Source organism: Dipodomys ordii, unplaced genomic scaffold (assembly GCF_000151885.1).
Source record: "Dipodomys ordii isolate 6190 unplaced genomic scaffold, Dord_2.0 Scaffold133, whole genome shotgun sequence".
Classification (NCBI taxonomy): domain Eukaryota; kingdom Metazoa; phylum Chordata; class Mammalia; order Rodentia; family Heteromyidae; genus Dipodomys; species Dipodomys ordii.
The window spans coordinates 3,684,247-3,704,371 of record NW_012267349.1 but is presented as its reverse complement, the minus strand read 5'-3'; the positions used below and the strand labels follow the sequence as shown (position 1 = coordinate 3,704,371).

At 42.9% G+C, this 20,125-nt stretch overlaps 1 protein-coding gene across 7 annotated transcripts in view; it reads right to left on the bottom strand.

The window, feature by feature from the left end:
- Positions 1-7,878: 7,878 nt before the first annotated feature.
- Positions 7,879-20,125, bottom strand: part of R3hdm1 (R3H domain containing 1) — a 160,024-nt gene continuing 147,777 nt past the window's right edge. For all 7 annotated transcript variants that reach the window (XM_013030827.1, XM_013030823.1, XM_013030821.1 and 4 more), the window contains 4 exons: positions 19,468-19,612; positions 12,810-12,892; positions 12,323-12,407; positions 7,879-9,205 (listed from right to left, as the gene is read on the bottom strand). In XM_013030827.1, coding sequence (XP_012886281.1) covers positions 8,844-9,205; positions 12,323-12,407; positions 12,810-12,892; positions 19,468-19,612 — 675 coding nt within the window. In that variant the 3' untranslated portion in view covers positions 7,879-8,843. The remainder of the gene's footprint in view (positions 9,206-12,322; positions 12,408-12,809; positions 12,893-19,467; positions 19,613-20,125) is intronic.

Here is a 20,125-nt window from a genome sequence, read left to right as displayed (position 1 = left end):
ATACGAGGCAAGCACTCTACCACTGAGCCAACTTCCTAGCCCTTTGCTGGTTTATTGGAAATAAAAGTCTCTTGGACTTTTTTTTACCTGGCCATGGGGCCTGAACTCATGACCTGAGCACTATTCTTAATTTTTTCTCCTAAAGGCTAGTGCTCTGCCACCTTAAGCCACAGCTCCACTTCTGATTTTCAAGTGGTTAATTAGAGATGAGAGGCTCAAGGACTTTTGTCAGGGCTGACTTTGAACCATGGTCAGATCTCAGTCTCCTGAGTAGCTAGGATTACAGGCATGAGCCACCAGGGCCTGGCTCTCCTGCACGTTCTCGCCCAGGCTAGCTTTGAACCTTGATCCTTAGATCTCAGCCTTCTGTGTAGCTAGGATTATAGGTGTCAGCCATGAGCACCAGCATTGGTTTATTTTTTATTTCTTTATTTTTTGCCAGTCCTGGGGCTTGAACTCAGTCTTGGGCACTGTCCCTGAGCTTCTTTTGCTCAAGCCTACCACCCTATCACTTGAGCCTTTTCTGTATATATGGTACTGAGGAATGGCACCCAGGGCTTCACACATTCTAGGGAAGTAAGCACTCTACCACTAAGCCACATTCCCAGTATTTTTTTTTTTTTTGGGTCCGGTCATGAGGCCTGAACTCTGGGCCTGGACACTGTCCCTCAGCTCTTCTCAAAGCTAGCACTCTACCACTTGAGCCACAGTGCCACTTCCGGCTTTTTTCTTTTTGCTTATGTGGTGCTGAGGAATTGAACCCAGGGCCTCGAGCATGCAAGGCAAGCGCTCTACCACTGAGCCACCTTCCCAGCCCTATTCCCAGTATTTTTATTTTTTAATTTTTTTGGTCGGTCGTGAGGCTTGAACTCTGCCTGGGTGATGTCCTTGACCTCTTCAGCTCAAGGTGAATGCTCTACCACTTGAGCTACAGTGCCACTTCTGGTTTCGTAGTGGTTAACTGGAGATATGAGTCTCATGGACTGTCTTGCCTAGGTTGGTTTGAACTGAGATCTCCAGATCTCAGCCTCCTGAGTAGCTAGGATTACAGGCATGAGCCATGGGTACCTGGCTCCCTGTTTGTTTGTCATGGGGCTTGAACTCTGGGCTTGGGCACTGTCCCTGCGCTCTTCAGCTTAAGGCGAGCGCTCTACCGCTTGAGCCACAGCACCACTTCCAGTTTTCTGATAAGAGTTTCACGGACTTTCCTGCCTGGACTGGCTTTGAACCGTGATCCTCAGATCTCAGCCTCCTGAGTAGCTAGGATTACAGGTGTGAGCCACTGTCGCCCGGCTCCTGTTTATTTTTTTAAACAAGTTCTCTTCATGTAGTCCAGGCTGGTCTTGCCTTAACTCCCAAATGCCGTGATTATAGACATATATTACTAGACCACGCTTATATCACTACTTTCTAAGGTTACAATGAACAGAGTAATGATTTTGTTTCCATTTTTATGGAGAAGTCCTGTAATCAGCCAATTTGTAGTTGGTTGGTTGCCCTTAAAGTGAAAATTGATCCATATTTAATACCTGCATGAAATTACATGGTCTCTAATAACGTAAAGGTTTGTATGGTTTATTTCATATTTTTTCAATGAGTTTATGAACTGAATCATAACACTGATTGCTTACATAAAGTACCATTCCTCATATACAAGAGCCAGAGGGGCTGGGAAGGTAGCTCAGTGGTAGAATGCTTGCTTTGCATGCATGAGGCCCTGAGTTTGATTCCTCAGCACCACATAAGCAAAAAAAGCCAGAAGTGGCGCTGTGGCTCAAGTAGTAGAGTGCTAGCCTTGAGCTGAAGAGCTGAGAGATAGTGCCCAGACCCAGAGTTCAGGCCCAAGGACTGGCCAAAAAAAAAAAAAGCTAGGAGCTGGTGGTTTACACCTGTAATTCTAGCTCTCAGGAGGCTGAAATCTGAAGACTGGATTTGAAGCCAGCCTGGGAAGGGAAGCTCGTGAGACTGAAATTAACTACCCCTTCCCCACTACCAAAAAAAAAAGCCAGAAGTAGAGATATTGCTCAAGTGGTAGAGTGCTTACCTTGAACAAAGAAAATCAGAGATAATGGCCAGACCTTGACTTCAAGCCCCAGGATCGGTACCAAAATACAAAAGTCCTTTGGTTTTTTCCTAAGATCAAGAGTGAAGTGCCAGTGGCCAGTGGGTCCAGTCTCCACCAACTGCTTTGACCATATGAAGATAGGCTGTCATAGGTTGTGATATGGATATGGTGTGGGGTAGTTCTTTGGCACCTTTTCCTATCTCAGGTTTACAATGTGGAATTGGAAGCTGATGGGTGACATTTGGGAAAAGTGTAGTGCCATGTGGCAGCATCTTTGCGACCTTCCTGGACATGGGTATGGGCATACAAGGTTAACTAGGGCAATAGCTGCCTGCCTGCTGCATCTACACCATCCCAAACCTCAGCCCTTTTACTATAATAAAATGAAGTTTTTGCTTTCAAAAAAATAATAAAATGGATAAAAGTTTTTTTATAGTAGTGGTAATAGGGCTTGAAATGAGGATTAAGCCTTTCTAAATAGTGCTATACACATTGTTACAAAAGGCATTAAAACAGGTACTGTAGGCCTTTAAGTATGCCATATATGCTAAAAAACAGGCGTGTAACAGGGTGCTGGTGGCTCACATCTGTAATTCTAGCTACTAAGGAGGCTGAGATCTTAGGATTGAGGTTTGAAGCCAGCCTGGGCAGGAAACTGTGAGACTCTTATCTCCAATAAACTACTCAAAAAAGCCAGAAGTGGGAGCTGGGAAGGTGGCTAACTGGTAGAGTGCTTGCCTTGCATACATGAGGCCCTGGGTTCAATTCCTCAGCACCATATAAGCTGAAAAAGCTGGAAGTGGCGCTGTGGCTCAAATGGTAGAGTGCTAGCCTTGAGCTGAAGAGCTGAGGAACAGCGCCCAGGCCCAGAGTTCAAGCTCCACAACCGACAAAAAAAGCCAGAAATGGTGCTGTGGTTCAAGTGGTAGAGTGCTTACCTTAAACAAAAAGAAGCTCAGAAACTGTGCCCAGGCCCAGAGTTCAAACCCCAGGACTACTAGCAAGAAAATAAAATAACAACAGAAAAACAGGCCTGGCTGGGAATATGGCTTAGTGGTAGACTGCTTGCCCTGCATGCATGAAGCCCTGGGTTCAATTCCTCAGTACCACATAAACAGAAAATGCCAGAAGTAGTGCTGTGGCTCAAGTGGTAGTGTGCTGCAAGCCTTGAGCAAAAGAAACTCCGGGACAGAGCCCATGCTCTGACTGGCAACAAATCAAAAAAACAAAAAACAACAACAATAACAAAGAAACAAACAAAAAAGGCCTGTAGTCACTCAGGAGAGTCCAATTACTTCTGACAGGACCTGTTGATGTTAGCATACATCAATCATCTACAAAGGATCTTAATTTTCCTTCCTTCCTGCCTGACTGCCTGTCTGCCTTTCTTTTCCTTATAGATTTTTTTTTTTTGGGTCCAGTCGTGGGTCCAGAACTCTGGGCCTGGGTGCTGTCCCTCAGCATTTCAGCTCAAGGCTAGCGCTCTACCACTTGAGCCACAGTGCCACTTCCGGCTTTTTTCTTTTTGCTTATGTGGTGCTGAGGAATTGAACCCAGGGCCTCATGCATGCAAGGCAAGTGCTCTACCACTGAGCCACCTTCCCAGCTCTCCTTATAGAATTTCTGTGTGTGCTGGTCCTGGGGCTTGAACTCAGGGCCTGAGCTCTGTCTCTGAGATTTGTTTTTTGGCTCAAGAGTAGCACTCTACCACTTGAACCATAACTCCACTTCAGATTGTTATTTTGTTATTAGTCTTACTAATTTTCCTGCCTGCCTGGCTTTGAACTGTGATCCTCAGATTAGATCTATCAGCCTCAAGGGTAGCTAGGAGTGCTACCAGTGCTCAGCTTTATAAAATTGAGGTAGGATCCCATGGTTTTACATCGGGTGGCCTCAGTGGTGATTCTCTGACATATGACCCTCCTACACTCTGCCTCCTCATCTCTGGGACCACAGGCATGTGCCACCACTCCAGGCGTTGATCTTTCATATCAATTTTAAGTGGACTTTTAAAGTTTTTGTGTGCAGGTGATAGAAATCAAACCTAGGCCCTTGAACATTTCAGCAAAATACTTTGCCATTAAACTACATCCTAGTATTAAAGTTTAGGGAACCTGTGTAACTGTAACCCTTTTGTACATCACCTATATAATAACAAAATTAAAAAAAAAGTTTAGTCACCCTACAAAAACTAGATGGGCCCAGATGCTGGTGGCTCATACCTGTAATCCTAGCTACTCAGGAGGCTGAAATCTGAGGATGTGGTTCAAAGCCAGCCAGGGTGGCAAAGTCCCTGAGACTTTTATTTCCAATTAACCAACAGAAAACCAGAAGTGGTGCTGTGGTTCTAAGTGGTACAGTGCTAGACTTGAGCTAAAAAGTTTAGGGATGGTCCCCAGGCCCTGAGTTCAAGCTCCACAACTGACAAGAAGCAAAAAAACCAAGAATTTTGAGTATTTTATCATGAGGAAATGATAAGCTGGACATTGATGGCTCACACCTGTAATCTTAGCTACTCATGAGGCTGAAATCTGAGGACACAGTTCACAGCTAGTTCAGGTAGGAAAGTCCATGATTTCTTTGCTTCTTTGTGGGTCTTGAACTCTGGGCCTGGGCGCTGTTCCTGAGCTCTTCAGTTCAGGGCTAGCATTCCACCACTTGAGCCACAGCGCCACTTCCGGTTTTCTGGTGGTTAACTGGAGATAACAGTCTCATGGACTTTCTTGCCCGGGGTTGGCTTTGAACTTCGATCCCCAGATCTTAGCCTCCTGAATAGCTAGGATTACAGGCGTGAGCCACCAGGGCCCGGCAATCCTAGACTTTATCATCTCCAAAAACCATCAAAAAGCTGGAAATGGATCTGTGGCTTAAGTGGTAGAGCACAGACTTGAGCAAAACCCCGAGGATAGGGCCGAGGCCCTGAGTTTAAGTTCCAATACTGGTGCATGTGCGTGTGTATACACACGCATGTGCACACACACACACACACTTATGGATGCATATATTCTGAACATCACTCAGAAGAACTAAATTTTTTATCTGTTGTGGGGCCTGAACTCTGGGACTAGATGCTGTCCTTCAGCTCTTCAGCTCAAGGCTAGTGCTCTACCACTTGAGCCACAGTGCCACTTCTGGCTTTTTCTACTTATGTGGTGCTGAGGAATCAAAACCAGGGCCTCATGCATGCAAGGCAAGCACTCTACAACTAACCTACCTTCCTAGCCCCAGAACTAAATTTCTTGTGTAAACTAGAATCAGAACTAATTTCCCAGTTAGATCTAGGTGAATAGATAAACATAGCAAAGCCTGAGGCAATAATGTATGTAATTAAGCTCATAAAATCCAGAAACAACCAGCCCAGTACATGAATACAAGATCATACATGAATGACCTTAAGCAAATTTCCTCACCTCTCTGACATTTCAGGTGACTCATCAGCCAGTTGGGGTAACAATTCCATAAAGATATGGTCACAATCACACAGAGATCCTCACAGGAACTTAACAAGTACTTTGCACGTGATAATTACCAGTTAATTAACTGCTTTACAGGTCTGGGGTGTGGCTTTATTGGTAGTGCCTGCCTAAAGCTGAGTTCAAACCCCAGTACTGCTCCCCACAAAAAAACCCAAAACTCAATTTAACTGTTACAAATGACAGCAATTAATTCTAACTGCCTGCCCAAGTATGCTTAAGAAAATCACATTTGTTTTTCATGATTCAAAGTATTTATTGCAGCCAGATCATTTCTTCAATCACTGAACATTTACTGAGAAAGGTCCTATTAGTGGAAGGAATGTATCAGTAAGAAAATGCAATAGTCTCTCCAAATTCCTAATTGTATTCCAGTGGGCAAAACACATTGAGCAACTAATTGGTCAATTACTTTTTTTTTTTGTCGGTTGTGCGGTCTGAACTCTGGGCCCGGGCACTATATCCCTCAACTCTTCAGCTCAAGGCTAATACTCTACCACTTGAGCCACAGTGCCACTTCCAGCTTCTTCTGCTTATGTGGTGCTGAGGAATTGAACCCAGGGCCTCATGTATGCAAAGCAAGCACTCTACCACTGAGCACCTCCCCAGCTCAATCAAATACTTTTGTAATTACTATTATGATAAATGATTTGAAGAGGAAGTACAGTACAGGATGTTATTAGTTTATTACCAGCAGAAATTACTATTGTGCACAGTAACAGGGAGCTCTGGAATAAGAGCAGGCCATCTAAAAGAAATACCACTTGAGGGGTGGTAATGTGGCTTTAGAGGTAGAGTGCTTGCTTAGCATGCATGAAGTCCTGGGTTCAATTCCTCAGTACCACATGAACAGAAAAAGCTGGAACTGGCCATATGGCTCAAGTGGTATAGTGCCTTGAGCAGAGACAGAGGCTCAGGGCAGTGCCTGGGCCCTGAGTTTAAGCCCTAGGATTGGCAAACAAACAAACAAAAAATCGTTTGAGCTGAAGTTAAAAAACTAGAAGTCATGGGCTAGGAAGGTGGCTCAATGGTAGAGTGCTTGCCTTGCATGTGTGAGGCCCTGGGTTTGATTTCTCAGTACCACAGAAGCAGAAAAAGCTGGAAGTGGTGCTGTGGCTTAAGTGGTAGACAGCACCCAGTCTGAGAGTTCAGGGCTCACAACCGGCAAAAAACAAAAAAAAACTAGAAGTCACCAGGGCAGGAAAAACAAATGTCCCAGTCAAATTATAGTGGCTTAATACAACAAAAACTTATTCAATTTGCAGATTGTCATCCAAAGATAAAAGGAAGTATTAGTACAAGGGGCTCTGCCCCTATCATTCAGGAACTCAGCACCTTATTTTTCCTTGACATTTTAGAAATCTCTATTAAATCTTCTATTACCAGGAAGTAAATTTCAGTGTTCCGAAGTTGTTTTTTTTTTGTCGGTCATTTGGCTTGAACTGGGCCTGGGCGCTGTCCCTCAGCTCTTCAGCTCAAGGCAAGCATTCTACCACTTGAGCGACAGCGCCACTTCCGTTCTTTTTGGCTTAAATTCAGGGCCTCACATTCTTCTTTAGCTTTGTCACTCAAGGCTGTGCTACATGGCTTGAGACACACCTCTATTTGTAGCTTTTTGCTTGTTAACTGGAAGTAACAGTTTCATGGACTTTCCTGCCTGGGCTAGCTACGGAGACCATCAGAATAACTACCAGCCCCCAGCATGGACCTATTAACTAACAGTATCATAGCTACATATGATGGTTACTGATGAATTTAATTTCTATATTATTTATTTAACTTGAACTTAGAGCGGTGTCCCTTAACTTCTCTGTTCAAGGCTGGCATTCTACTACTTTTAGTCTTAGCTCCATTTCTGGCATTTTGGTGGTTAATAAGAGTGAGAATCTCATGGGCTTTCCTGCCTGGGCTGGCTTCCAACCCTGACCTTCAGATCTTAGCCCTCTGAGTAACTAGGATTATAGGAGTTAGGCACCAGTACCTGGCTCTTTTCTGACTTTTGATGACAGCCTGAAGGAAACCTTGGCACCACTGGGTCCAAGGAGAACTTTGCAAATGCTTTGCATTGAGTGCATTAGAGTCTGGTGCTCTTCAGTCTCATATAAACACTTAGTGTAGAATGGATGAAAGCCAGATCAAAAGGCACATCACAGCTGCCCAACTTCAGTTGTAGAGTCCCAGCAGCATGACTCTTCTTGGCTAAACAATGGAGAAAGATGTATGTTAAAGTAATTATGCCCAACTGGACAGTTGTGTGCAAAATATATAAGCTAAAACCAACTATACACTATTTTTAATTGTTTAATCATGAAAGTGTTTATAATTAAAAAGACAAAGTAATCTGTATTTGTAAACATTTATTCTCTTGAACTGAAAAAGGCTTGCATCAGCACACATTGTACAGCCTTGCAAATTACACAGAAATTGAAAAGAAGGTTCCTAAGTGCAATGAATCTTTGATGTCCAGTAATCCGCTGCAAACAATGGAAACAAAATTTAAACCACTTAAGAAGTTTCCAGCACTCATCAAAGGAATTTCCATAGGTGACCAAAAAACCCAAAGGAGGGGAATGCAGGTTAAGTGGCATTTAGTTATTGGAGGGACACTTTAAAAAAATGGAAGTATTTTCCTGCCTAGGATGATTCCTATTCCCCTTTGAATATAAGTGGTTTGATTAAGAGGCATTAAGAACATAATTTACTTTACACTTAACATTCATACTACCTAAATGAATAAGGACCCTACAGGGAAGTTTTGTATTTTCTGGAAAATGTTTCTGTGTTTATAGATATACAGGGGAAGAGTAATCTTCTATTTGTGGGCTCTCCTTATTACCCTCAGCCCCCCAAAAAGATGTACATGGTTTTGACTTGGTTATTCCACTCCTGCATTCTTTTTCCCCCAAATTCTCAGTTGGGTCATAGTGTGCTGGCTGCAAAAGAAATACAGGTTGCAACTGGTTATAATCACTTTGAAGAATAATTTGCTGTACAATAGAGCTTTGGATCTGATACAAGAATTCAGAAATATAAAACAAAATAACTATAAAAGTTAGGAGGCATCTGAACAGCATTTCCTTGGAAAAAGCTGCTAATTGTATCATTCCTGTGTGGATTCCTCTAGTCAGTGGGGTAAAATGTGTAATTTTTCTTCCTTTTGCTGGATCACTGGCCTTCAACAGCTATATCACAATGACCATACATTCTAGGAGTCTCTATAATGTTAAGAGAAGCTCCAAATACCAAGCCAATCAGAGATGAAAGAGGGCAGGGGAACCATAGACTGAAGGGTCCAAAGGGGGCTGTTACTGAGAACTTGCCCTTTCCAAAATGTGAAAGTCATAGTGCTTCTTGCTTGTTCTCAGCTTAAACTTGTTAACCGAGTTAATTTGTTTCTTCAGGGCACTCTGTGCAGCCGAAATGGAGGGGAATGTGGCTAAGACCGTGTATGTAGAGGCCAAGTCACTGGGTTTAGAGCGTTCAGAGTTGACAGTGCTGTCTCCACTGCCACAGCAGAGAGGGTGACGATGTAGCTGGGGCTGGGACTGGGGGTCCCGAAGCCACCGGATCTTGGCTCCAATTTTAAAGAGTTCCCCAAACAGTTTCTCAGCTTCCATGCGAGTTATTCCATCAGGTAGTTCAGTAATTTCCAAGACCTTGCCAACAACTAGAATGGAAAAAATTTTAAGATGAATACCCCCCTGTTACCAAATACAACATAGGAAATGAACAGAATTTTTTGACATTATTTACAAACCACAAATTGTTATCATTATGGCTACCTTTTAAATAATTCCTACTTATTTGTTAGTCAGGGCATAACAATGTTACCCCTGGTATCAGTAGCTAACAATGTTAGCTTAGCTAATGTTGCTAAGCTACTGATACCAGTCTTCAGTGGTAATTGCATACATAAAACATAGTACTCAATAATGGTTTCCCTAAATCAACTTTCTGAACTTTCTGTTCCTAATGTAAAACAAGTATAACAACACTTAGCCTAACTGCCAAACTGCCAAGATTCTTTTTTTTTTTTTTGGGGGGGGGGAGTCCCGGTTATGGGGCCTGAACTCTGGGCCTGGGCGCTGTCCCTCAGCTTTTCAGCTCAAGGCTAGTGCTCTACCACTTGAGCCACAGCGCCACTTCCAGCTTTTTTTTTTTCTGCTTATGTGGTGCTGAGGAATCGAACCCAGGGCCTCATGCATGCAGGGCAAGCGCTCTACCACTGAGCCACCTTCCCAGCCCCGGGAGACTTATTTTCAATGGAGAGTTAGATATAGTGGTTGTGTTTGTGGCAGGTGCACCTAGGCACAAACTCAGGCACAAAGTGAGACTCTATCTAAAATATATCTAAATATATTTAGATATTATATATCTAAATATACCTAAAAAAACCCAACAAAATAAAGGACTGGACGTATGACTTCCTCAGTAAGAACACATGCTTAGTAAGCTGGGTGCCGGTTGCTCATGCCTGTAATCCTAGCTACTCAGGAGGCTGAGATCTGAGGAAAGTCTATGAGACTTATCTCCAATTAACCATAAGAAAATTGCAAGTGGTGTAGTGACCCAAGTGGTAGAGCACTAGCCTTGAGCTGAAGAGCTCAGGAACAGTGCCCAAGCTCCAAGTTCAAACCCCACAACTAAACAAAAAAAATTGCGATATTTCAATTAATTTCATTTATTATCTTTAAGTAGCTGTACAAAGAAGTTCCCATTCTACAAAAATATATGAGTACAAGGTGTCTGACAACATAGTCATCCATTGCTCCTAACCCATCCCATCTCTCACTTTAAAAAAAAAATTGAGATTAGGTGATTACATAAATTGCACGTGTTTCACAGTCTTGTGGAATAGTGATACTTAGTTAAAGTCACAAACACATTTTAACCTTCACGAGGCAATTTGTTATTATCATGCCATATATTTTTAAAGAGCCTAGGTAAATATCTGAAATGATAAGGATACAACAGAAGTTATTTTAAAACTGATTGTTTTGAAGCAATTTTAACTATTAATTTTTTTTTTTTTGCTCAAGGCACTCAACTAGTAAGCCACCTTCCCAGCCCCTAATTTTTTTTTTAATTAGTATTATTAAGGCTGGGAATGTGGCTTAGTGGTAGAGTGCTTGCCTAGCATGCATGAAACCCTGGGTTTGATTCCTCAGTGCCACATAAACAGAAAAAGCTGGAAAGAGCACAGTGGCTCAAGTGGTAGAATGCTAGATTTGAACAAAAAGAAGTTAGGCCCTGAGTTCAAGTCTCATGACTGGCCAAAAAAACCAAAACAGGAAAAAAAAAACCAAAACAGAATACATTTAGACAGAAAGAACTCGGGAAACCATTATATTCTATCTCCCCAATTCACTATTAATTACATACAGCTGAGTTGTATTAACCAAAAGATGCACTGTCCCTCAGCTCTTCAGCTCAAGGCGAGCGCTCTACTGCTTGCGCTCTACTGCTTGAGCCACCGCACCACTTCCGGTTTTCTGGTGGTTTATTGGAGATAAGAACTCATGGACTTTCCTACCCAGGCTGGGTAGATCTCAGCCTCCTGAGTAGCTAGGATTACAGATGTGAGCCACCAGCACCCGGCTTGTTCTTTTCTTTTATGCAATTAATGGGGCTTGAATTCAGGGCCCTTTGTTTATTTGGTTTTCTCACTCAGGCTGGTGCTCTACACTTGAGCCACCGCTCCACTTCTATCTTTTTGCTAGTTAACTAGAGATTAGAGTCTCAGAGACGATTCTGCCCAAGCTGGCTTTCAACCATGATTCCTAGATCTCAACCATCTGAGTAGCTAGCGTTACAGGCATAAGCCACCAAACTCCTGGCTTGAGTCTGCTCTTCATTTCTCATTAAATTCAATTTGAATTTTCTTTTTCTTTTTTGGGTCCAGTCGTGGGCCCTGAATTCTGGGCTGGGCACTGTCCCTCAGCTCTTCAGCTCAAGGCTAGTGCTCTACCACTTGAGCCACAGCGCCACTTCCAGCTTTTTTCTTTTTTGCTTATGTGGTACTGAGGAATCGAACCCAGGGTCTCATGCATGCAAGGCAAGCACTCTACCACTGAGCCACCTTCCCAGCCCCGGGCCAAGATTCTTGAATAGAGAGTTAAAGTATGAAAGTGAGAGCACTTTGCTAGCATCTCCTCCATGGGTGTGACAATAACTTCTTAAAGAACACAGAGGCTGTTCACATTAGTGCTCCTCTCACACCTTTTTCTCTAGTTCCCTTTCATTGCTCCTAAACTCATCTGCACCTCTATATTTACTCTCACATATGGACCAAAACAGAGTTACAAAAACAGATCTCTCAGGAGGTGAGATCTGAGGATTGTGGTTCAAACCCAGGCTAGGTAAGAAAGTCTGTGACTCATCTCCAGTTAACAAGAAGCTGGAAGCGGAGCTGTAGCTCAAGTGGTAGAACATTAGCCTTGAGCAAAAAAGCTCAAGGGACAGCACCCAGGCCCTAAATTTAAACCTAAAACTGGCACAAAAAACAAAAGGGTTGGGAATGTGGCTTAGTGGTAGAGTGTTTGTCTAGCATGCATGAAGCCCTGGGTTCGATTACTCAGTACCACATAAACAGAAAAAGCTGGAAGTGTACTGTGGCTCAAGTGGTAGACTGCTAGCCTTGAGCAAAAATCCCTCAGGAACAGTGCCCAGGCCCTGAGTTCAAGCCTCAGGACTGGCAAAAAAACAAAACAAAACTGCAGTGTAGTGTATTTTCAGAATGTCACAACTTTGCAGACCCCAATCCAATTGCCACTTGAGGACACACCTGCCTCTCCTGCTCCAAGGTCTGTAGATGCAGCTTTTTTAGCTTGCCTCCTTCCTCTGTTCCCATGCCTGCTTCCAGACTGACCCTGGAGACACAAAAACAGTTGAGAATCAAGGTTGATAATGCTGAAATATGCGCAAACATTCTTAGTTTGCGTTTTGTATTTCAGTAGAAATAAACCACAAGCTTTCTGGATTCTGCTCTGTAGCAATATGTTCTGTCTCTCACTGTAACTTGTCACCTGAAGGGGGCTCTCGCCCTGGCTACCTGTCTTTTGGTAGCACTCCTAGCTCACCCTATCAGCCACTGCTTAACTCCCTTGCTCGGATCCTGATGGAGGCAGTGCTTAGAGGCATAAAGCAGCTGCCTGTGGCACACGCAGCACTTCTTGAGTAGTACCAACAGATAGGCAGTCCCCAACATTCTTAGCAACAGAATATGTTGTTCTGTGACAAAGCCTATGAGGTCAGAGAGCTGTCATTCATACCTGTTGGTTTGGAATGTGTCCGTGTAGAACTGCAGGAGGGTTGTATTGCAGAGGCTGGCCAAGCAATGGATACCTGGCATCTCCTATAAGCCAACAAAAACATTTTAATGTTTAATGTACCTCCCATAGTTTCCTGAGTTGTCCAAAGTAAAGAACAGGAGAAACAAATTCAACAGTATAAAATACTGATAATTTATGTATTTAAAAAATAGCTTGGTGCTGGTGGCTTATGCCTGTGAACTTAGTTGCTTGGGAGGCTGAGATTGGGAGGATTGTATTTCGAGGCCAGCCCAGGCAGAAAAGTTCGGGAGACTTATTTTCTTTTTTTTTTGGGTCCGGTCATGGGGCCTGAACTCTGGGTCTGGGTGCTGTCCCTCAGCTCTTCAGCTCAAGGCTAGCACTCTAACACTTGAGCCACAGCACCACTTCTGGCTTTTTTTTTTTTTCTGCTTATGTGGTGCTGAGGAATCGAACCCAGGGCCTCATGCATGCAGGGCAAGCGCTCTACCACTGAGCCACCTTCCCAGCCCCGGGAGACTTATTTTCAATGGAGAGTTAGATATAGTGGTTGTGTTTGTGGCAGGTGCACCTAGGCACAAACTCAGGCACAAAGTGAGACTCTATCTAAAATATATCTAAATATATTTAGATATTATATATCTAAATATACCTAAAAAAACCCAACAAAATAAAGGACTGGACGTATGACTTCCTCAGTAAGAACACATGCTTAGTAAGCTGGGTGCCGGTTGCTCATGCCTGTAATCCTAGCTACTCAGGAGGCTGAGATCTGAGGAAAGTCTATGAGACTTATCTCCAATTAACCATAAGAAAATTGCAAGTGGTGTAGTGACCCAAGTGGTAGAGCACTAGCCTTGAGCTGAAGAGCTCAGGAACAGTGCCCAAGCTCCAAGTTCAAACCCCACAACTAAACAAAAAAAATTGCGATATTTCAATTAATTTCATTTATTATCTTTAAGTAGCTGTACAAAGAAGTTCCCATTCTACAAAAATATATGAGTACAAGGTGTCTGACAACATAGTCATCCATTGCTCCTAACCCATCCCATCTCTCACTTTAAAAAAAAAATTGAGATTAGGTGATTACATAAATTGCACGTGTTTCACAGTCTTGTGGAATAGTGATACTTAGTTAAAGTCACAAACACATTTTAACCTTCACGAGGCAATTTGTTATTATCATGCCATATATTTTTAAAGAGCCTAGGTAAATATCTGAAATGATAAGGATACAACAGAAGTTATTTTAAAACTGATTGTTTTGAAGCAATTTTAACTATTAATTTTTTTTTTTTTGCTCAAGGCACTCAACTAGTAAGCCACCTTCCCAGCCCCTAATTTTTTTTTTAATTAGTATTATTAAGGCTGGGAATGTGGCTTAGTGGTAGAGTGCTTGCCTAGCATGCATGAAACCCTGGGTTTGATTCCTCAGTGCCACATAAACAGAAAAAGCTGGAAAGAGCACAGTGGCTCAAGTGGTAGAATGCTAGATTTGAACAAAAAGAAGTTAGGCCCTGAGTTCAAGTCTCATGACTGGCCAAAAAAACCAAAACAGGAAAAAAAAAACCAAAACAGAATACATTTAGACAGAAAGAACTCGGGAAACCATTATATTCTATCTCCCCAATTCACTATTAATTACATACAGCTGAGTTGTATTAACCAAAAGATGCACTGTCCCTCAGCTCTTCAGCTCAAGGCGAGCGCTCTACTGCTTGCGCTCTACTGCTTGAGCCACCGCACCACTTCCGGTTTTCTGGTGGTTTATTGGAGATAAGAACTCATGGACTTTCCTACCCAGGCTGGGTAGATCTCAGCCTCCTGAGTAGCTAGGATTACAGATGTGAGCCACCAGCACCCGGCTTGTTCTTTTCTTTTATGCAATTAATGGGGCTTGAATTCAGGGCCCTTTGTTTATTTGGTTTTCTCACTCAGGCTGGTGCTCTACACTTGAGCCACCGCTCCACTTCTATCTTTTTGCTAGTTAACTAGAGATTAGAGTCTCAGAGACGATTCTGCCCAAGCTGGCTTTCAACCATGATTCCTAGATCTCAACCATCTGAGTAGCTAGCGTTACAGGCATAAGCCACCAAACTCCTGGCTTGAGTCTGCTCTTCATTTCTCATTAAATTCAATTTGAATTTTCTTTTTCTTTTTTGGGTCCAGTCGTGGGCCCTGAATTCTGGGCTGGGCACTGTCCCTCAGCTCTTCAGCTCAAGGCTAGTGCTCTACCACTTGAGCCACAGTGCCACTTCCTGCTTTTTTCTTTTTGCTTATGTGGTGCTGAGGAATCGAACCCAGGGCCTCATGCATGCAAGGCAAGCGCTCTACCACTGAGCCAACTTCCCAGCCCTAAATTTGAATTTTCAATGTAAATATTTTTTGACTGAGGAGCTCAGGTGTTCAGTGCCTATATATCTTCTTCTTAAATTTTTTCATTTAAAAATCTTTGTTGGGGTAGTCAAGATGGAGACCTTTCATTTGTTTTCTTCACTTAGGAGTGACTAAAGCCATCACACAGTAATGGCTTAATAAATGCTGACAGCAAAAAGTTTGTCCTGGAAATTTAATTTGGGTTACACTTTCATTTAAACCATGAACAACTGAATTTAGTATAATCTGTAAATAGAAGAGAGTTATCAATAAGTGCTAGAAAAATGCCTTCAGAAAATTTATTTTTCTCCACTTCCCACCATTTTACTCATTATGGAAAATAGTCCAATTCATCTTGCAAAACAAAAACGAAACAGTATGTACTGGACACATACATTTTCCTTCCTATGGCTTTAGCCCACCACAACCTTCAGGATATCTTATATCCTTTTCTCCTCATTCGTAACTATAATAGAGAAAAACAATGAATGGACTTTCAACCATAAAGTCCTTTCTCATTATGTTGCCCAGGTTAGACTTGTTGCTATCCTGCCTTAGTCCATGCTAGAATTACAGAAGTGTGATACTATATGTGACTTGTCTGGCTTGGCTTGTTTCTTTCTTTCTTTTTTTGGTCGGTTGTGCGGCTTGAACTCAGACTGGGTGCTGTCCCTGAGCTCTTTAGCTCAAGGCTAGTGCTCTACCACTTGAGCCACAGCACCACTTCCAGTTTTCTGAGTGGTTTATTGGAGATAGTCTCACTGACTTTCCTACCCAGGCTGGCTTTGAACTACAATCTTCAGATCTCAGCCTCCTGAGTAGCTAGAATTATAGGCTTGAATCACTGGTATCCAGAAAATGGCTTTCTTTCTTCCTTCCTTTTCTTCCTTCCTTCCTTTCTTTTTCTTTCTTTCTTCCCTCCCTCCCTTTTCTTCCTTCCTTCTTTTCCTTTCTTTTGCCAATTCTGGGGCTTGAACTCAGGCCCTGGGCGCTGTCCCTCAGCCTCTTTGTGCTCAGGTCTAGCACTCTACCATTTCCAGCCACTATTTCCCTTGTTTTTTCTTAATATAATGCCTCTGAGATTCATATTGCTGTGCATAAGCCTGCTCTGTACATTTTTACTATTAAGTATAACCAATTGTAAGGAGATACCATAAATTTGGCCAGCTTCCTATTGTTTGTCACATCTAGTTTGGACTATTATAAAACAAAGTTGTATGTATGAGAATGTTTTCAATTTCTTTTTCACCTCAGAATGAAATTGCTGTGTTGCATAGCAATTGCAGGACACTGCCACTACTTTTCCTAAAGTGGCTTTAACATTTTATACTCCTAGTAGGTGTGAGTGACATTTCATTCTGTTTTTAATATAAATTTTCCTAATAATTGACAATGTTAAGTAAGTTCTGAAAGACTTAATGGTTATCTTAACAGATATCTTCTTTTTTGAAATACCTGTGTATTTAACCTTTTTTTTTCATTTGTCTTTGGTCTGTTGTGGGGCTTGAATTCTAGGCCCGGGAGCTGTCCCTAAGCTCTTCAGCTCAAGGCTAGTGCTCTACCACGGGAGCCACACTTCTACTTCTGGCCTTTTCTTTTTTTTTTTTTTTTGTCGGTCGTGGGGCTTGAACTCTGGGCCTGGGCGCTGTCCTTCAGCTCTTCAACTCAAGGCGAGCGCTCTACCACTTGAGCTACAGCGCCACTTCCGGTTTTCTGGTGGTTTATTGGAGATAGGAGTCTCACCGTCTCTCCTGCCCGGGCTGGCTTTGAACCGCGATCCTCAGATCTCAGCCTCCTGAGTAGCTAGGATTACAGGCGTGAGCCACCAGCGCCCGGCTGGCCTTTTCTTTTTATGTAGTGCTGAGGAATCGAATCCAGGGCCTCATGTATGAGAGGCAGCACTCTACTGCTAAGTCACCTTCCTAGCCCCCCACTTCTTTTTTTTTTTTTCCAGTACTGGAATTTGAACTCAGAGGACTAAGCTTGCTAGGTACTGCTCTGCCATGAGAACCATAAGTCCAGGCTATTTTTGCTTTAACCATTTTTTCCAGAAAGGGCCTTGCGTTTTTGCTTTCAATTGTCCACCCTGTTACCTATACAGTGTGCTATTTCCATGAAACTATGGATTATGGATTGAGATGGAAATTTTAATAAATGTTTGGTTTGGTTGGCCTCAAACTGTGAAAACTACCAGATCTTTATGTCCTGTATAGCTGGGATTACAAACGTGAGTCCAGCCTGTGTAACTAATTATTTTATTTATTTAATATCATGGTGGGGACCCTGGAGCTGGAACTGGGGTCTGGGTGTTATTCTTTAGCTTTTGTACTCAAGGCCAGGCTAGCATTCTACTACTTGAGTCTCTGCTTTACTTTTGGCTTTTTAGTGGTTAGTGGAATTTGCTGCCAGGATTGGCTAACAATGGCAATCATCAGCCCTCAGACTCCTAAGTAGCTAGGATTATACTAAAGTGTCATTGACACTCAGTTTGTGTAATTTGTTTTTAAAATTGCTCACCATAGCCAGGCTGGTAGCTCAGCCTGTAATCCTAGCAACTCAGGAGGCTGAGAGCTGAGGATTGTGGTTCAAAGCAAGCCCTGGCAGGAAAGCCCCTGAGACTCTTATCTCCAATTAACTATCAGAAAACCAGAAGTGATGCTGTGGCACAAAATGGTAGAGCACTAGTCTTGAGCTGAAAAGCTCAGGGACAGTGCCTAGGCCCAGAGTTCAAGCCCCACAACTGACAAAATAAATAAATATAAAAAACTGCTCACTATATTTTGACAATATTCCCTTTTTTATTTATATATTTTTTTGCCGGTCGTGGGGCCTGAACTCTGGGCCTAGACGCTGTCCCTCAGCACTTCAGCTCAAGACTAGCACTCTACCATTTGAGCCACAGTACCACTTCCAGCTTTTTCTGCTTAATGTAGTGCTGAGGAATTGAAGCCAGGGCCTCATGCATGCGAGGCAAGCACTCTACCACTGAGCCACCTTCCCAGCCCTCTTTTTTATTTATTTTATTTTATTTATTTATTTTTTGGGTCCGGTCATGGGGCCTGAACTCTGGGCCTGGGGTGCTGTCCCTCAGATCTTCAGCTCAAGGCTAGCGCTCTACCACTTGAGCCACAGCGCCACTTCTGGCTTTTTTCTTTTTGCTTATGTGGTGCTGAGGAATCGAATCCAGGGCCTCATGCATGCGAGGCACTGAGCTACCTTCCCAGCCCCCTTTTTTATTTTTGTAGTACTGCGATTTGTGGTAGAGTGCTTGCCTTGCATTCATGAGGCCCTGGGTTTGATTCCTCAGCACCACATAAACAGAAAAAGCCGGAAGTGGCACTGTGGCTCAAGTGGTAGAGCGCTCGCCTTGAGCTGAAGAGCTCAGGGACAGGGTTCAGGCCCAGAGTTCAGGCCCCACGACTGACAAAATCAAAATACAAAAAAAACACTACACAGAAGGGTTACAGTTACATGAGTAAGGTAATAAGTACATTTCCTATTGAGCACTGTTACTTCCCGTTGCTTTGTTTTTCCCCTACCATCCCTTTCCGCCCCACCTCCCCAACACCCCGCCCGCCCCAAAGTTGTAAAGTCCATTTTCAACATAGTGTCTTGTACACCTCAGTGTTACAATGGGTCAACCTGTATTCTTGTTTCAGCATTTTGTTATTTCCCTTCCCCTCCCCAAATTAGAAAAATGTATATACAAGCTGCAGTGACAACAGGGGGTTATATCATGGGGAAGAACATACATGATTTTTTTTTTCTTTTTGGTGCCAGTTGTGGAGTAAACTCAGGGCCTGGGTGCTATCCCTGATCTTATGTTGCTCAAGGTTAGTGATCTACCACTTGAGCCACAGCTTAATTTCTGGCTTCTTGGGTAGTTAATTAGAGATAAGTCTCATGGACTTTCCTGCCCTGGCTGGCTTTGAACAACAATTATCAGATTTCAGCTTCCTGAGTAGCTAGGATTTCAGGGGTGAGCCACTAGCTTAGCTACCAATTCTTTAAAACATGATTTTAAAAGACAAATACTGGTAGCTTATGCTTGTAGTCCTAGGTACTCATTAGTAACAATTATTAGCAACAGAACATTAAGATTAGAAGACTTTATATATAGTAGTAAATAGATATACTTGGGTGAAGATGAAAATGTAGCTCTGTGGAAAACAGAAAGGCAGCAATATCAAGATGAGTTACCAGATAACTGTGAGTGGATATCTTAAAGTTTTCTGAAGCTATGACTTGTTTCATATATACCTACCCTGACCAGGAACAAAAGGTCTAGAAAACTGGGACATGATGGAAAGCGGTGGTCCAGATGGACGTAGACTTTTCAGAGTGGACAGCTGAGCTGGTGCTGGTGACTGCGCTGGTGAAATAATGGGACTGCTGAGTTGAGGGTTATGCTGCAATCACAAAACATGGAGAAAGTAGGTTATACTTGAGCAGGCTGTTTGAAAATTTCCTTTGGTCAAATTTTTTATTCTTCCTGATTATAAATATGTACTCATAAACAATATAAGGAAATTGGGGCTGGGAAGGTGGCTCAGTGGTAGAGTGCTTGCCTTGCATGCCTGAGGCCCTGGGTTCGATTCCTCAGCACCACATAAGCAAAAAGAAAAAAGTCGGAAGTGGCACTGTGGCTCAAGTGGTAGAGCACGAGCCTTGAGCTGAAGAGCTGAGGGACAGCACCCAGGCCCAGAGTTCAGGCCCCACGACCGGAACCAAAAAACAAAAACAAAACCCCCCCCAAAAAACAATATAAGGAAATTCACTGGGGATGCTACTTTTGGAGAGAAGGGAGGCAGGGAGTGTGATAGAAGGGATAAGCCTGATTGGAATATAGTGTAAACATGTATGGAGATTTAACAATGAAACAATCCCCTGTATAACTAAGCTAACAAAAATATGTACTCATT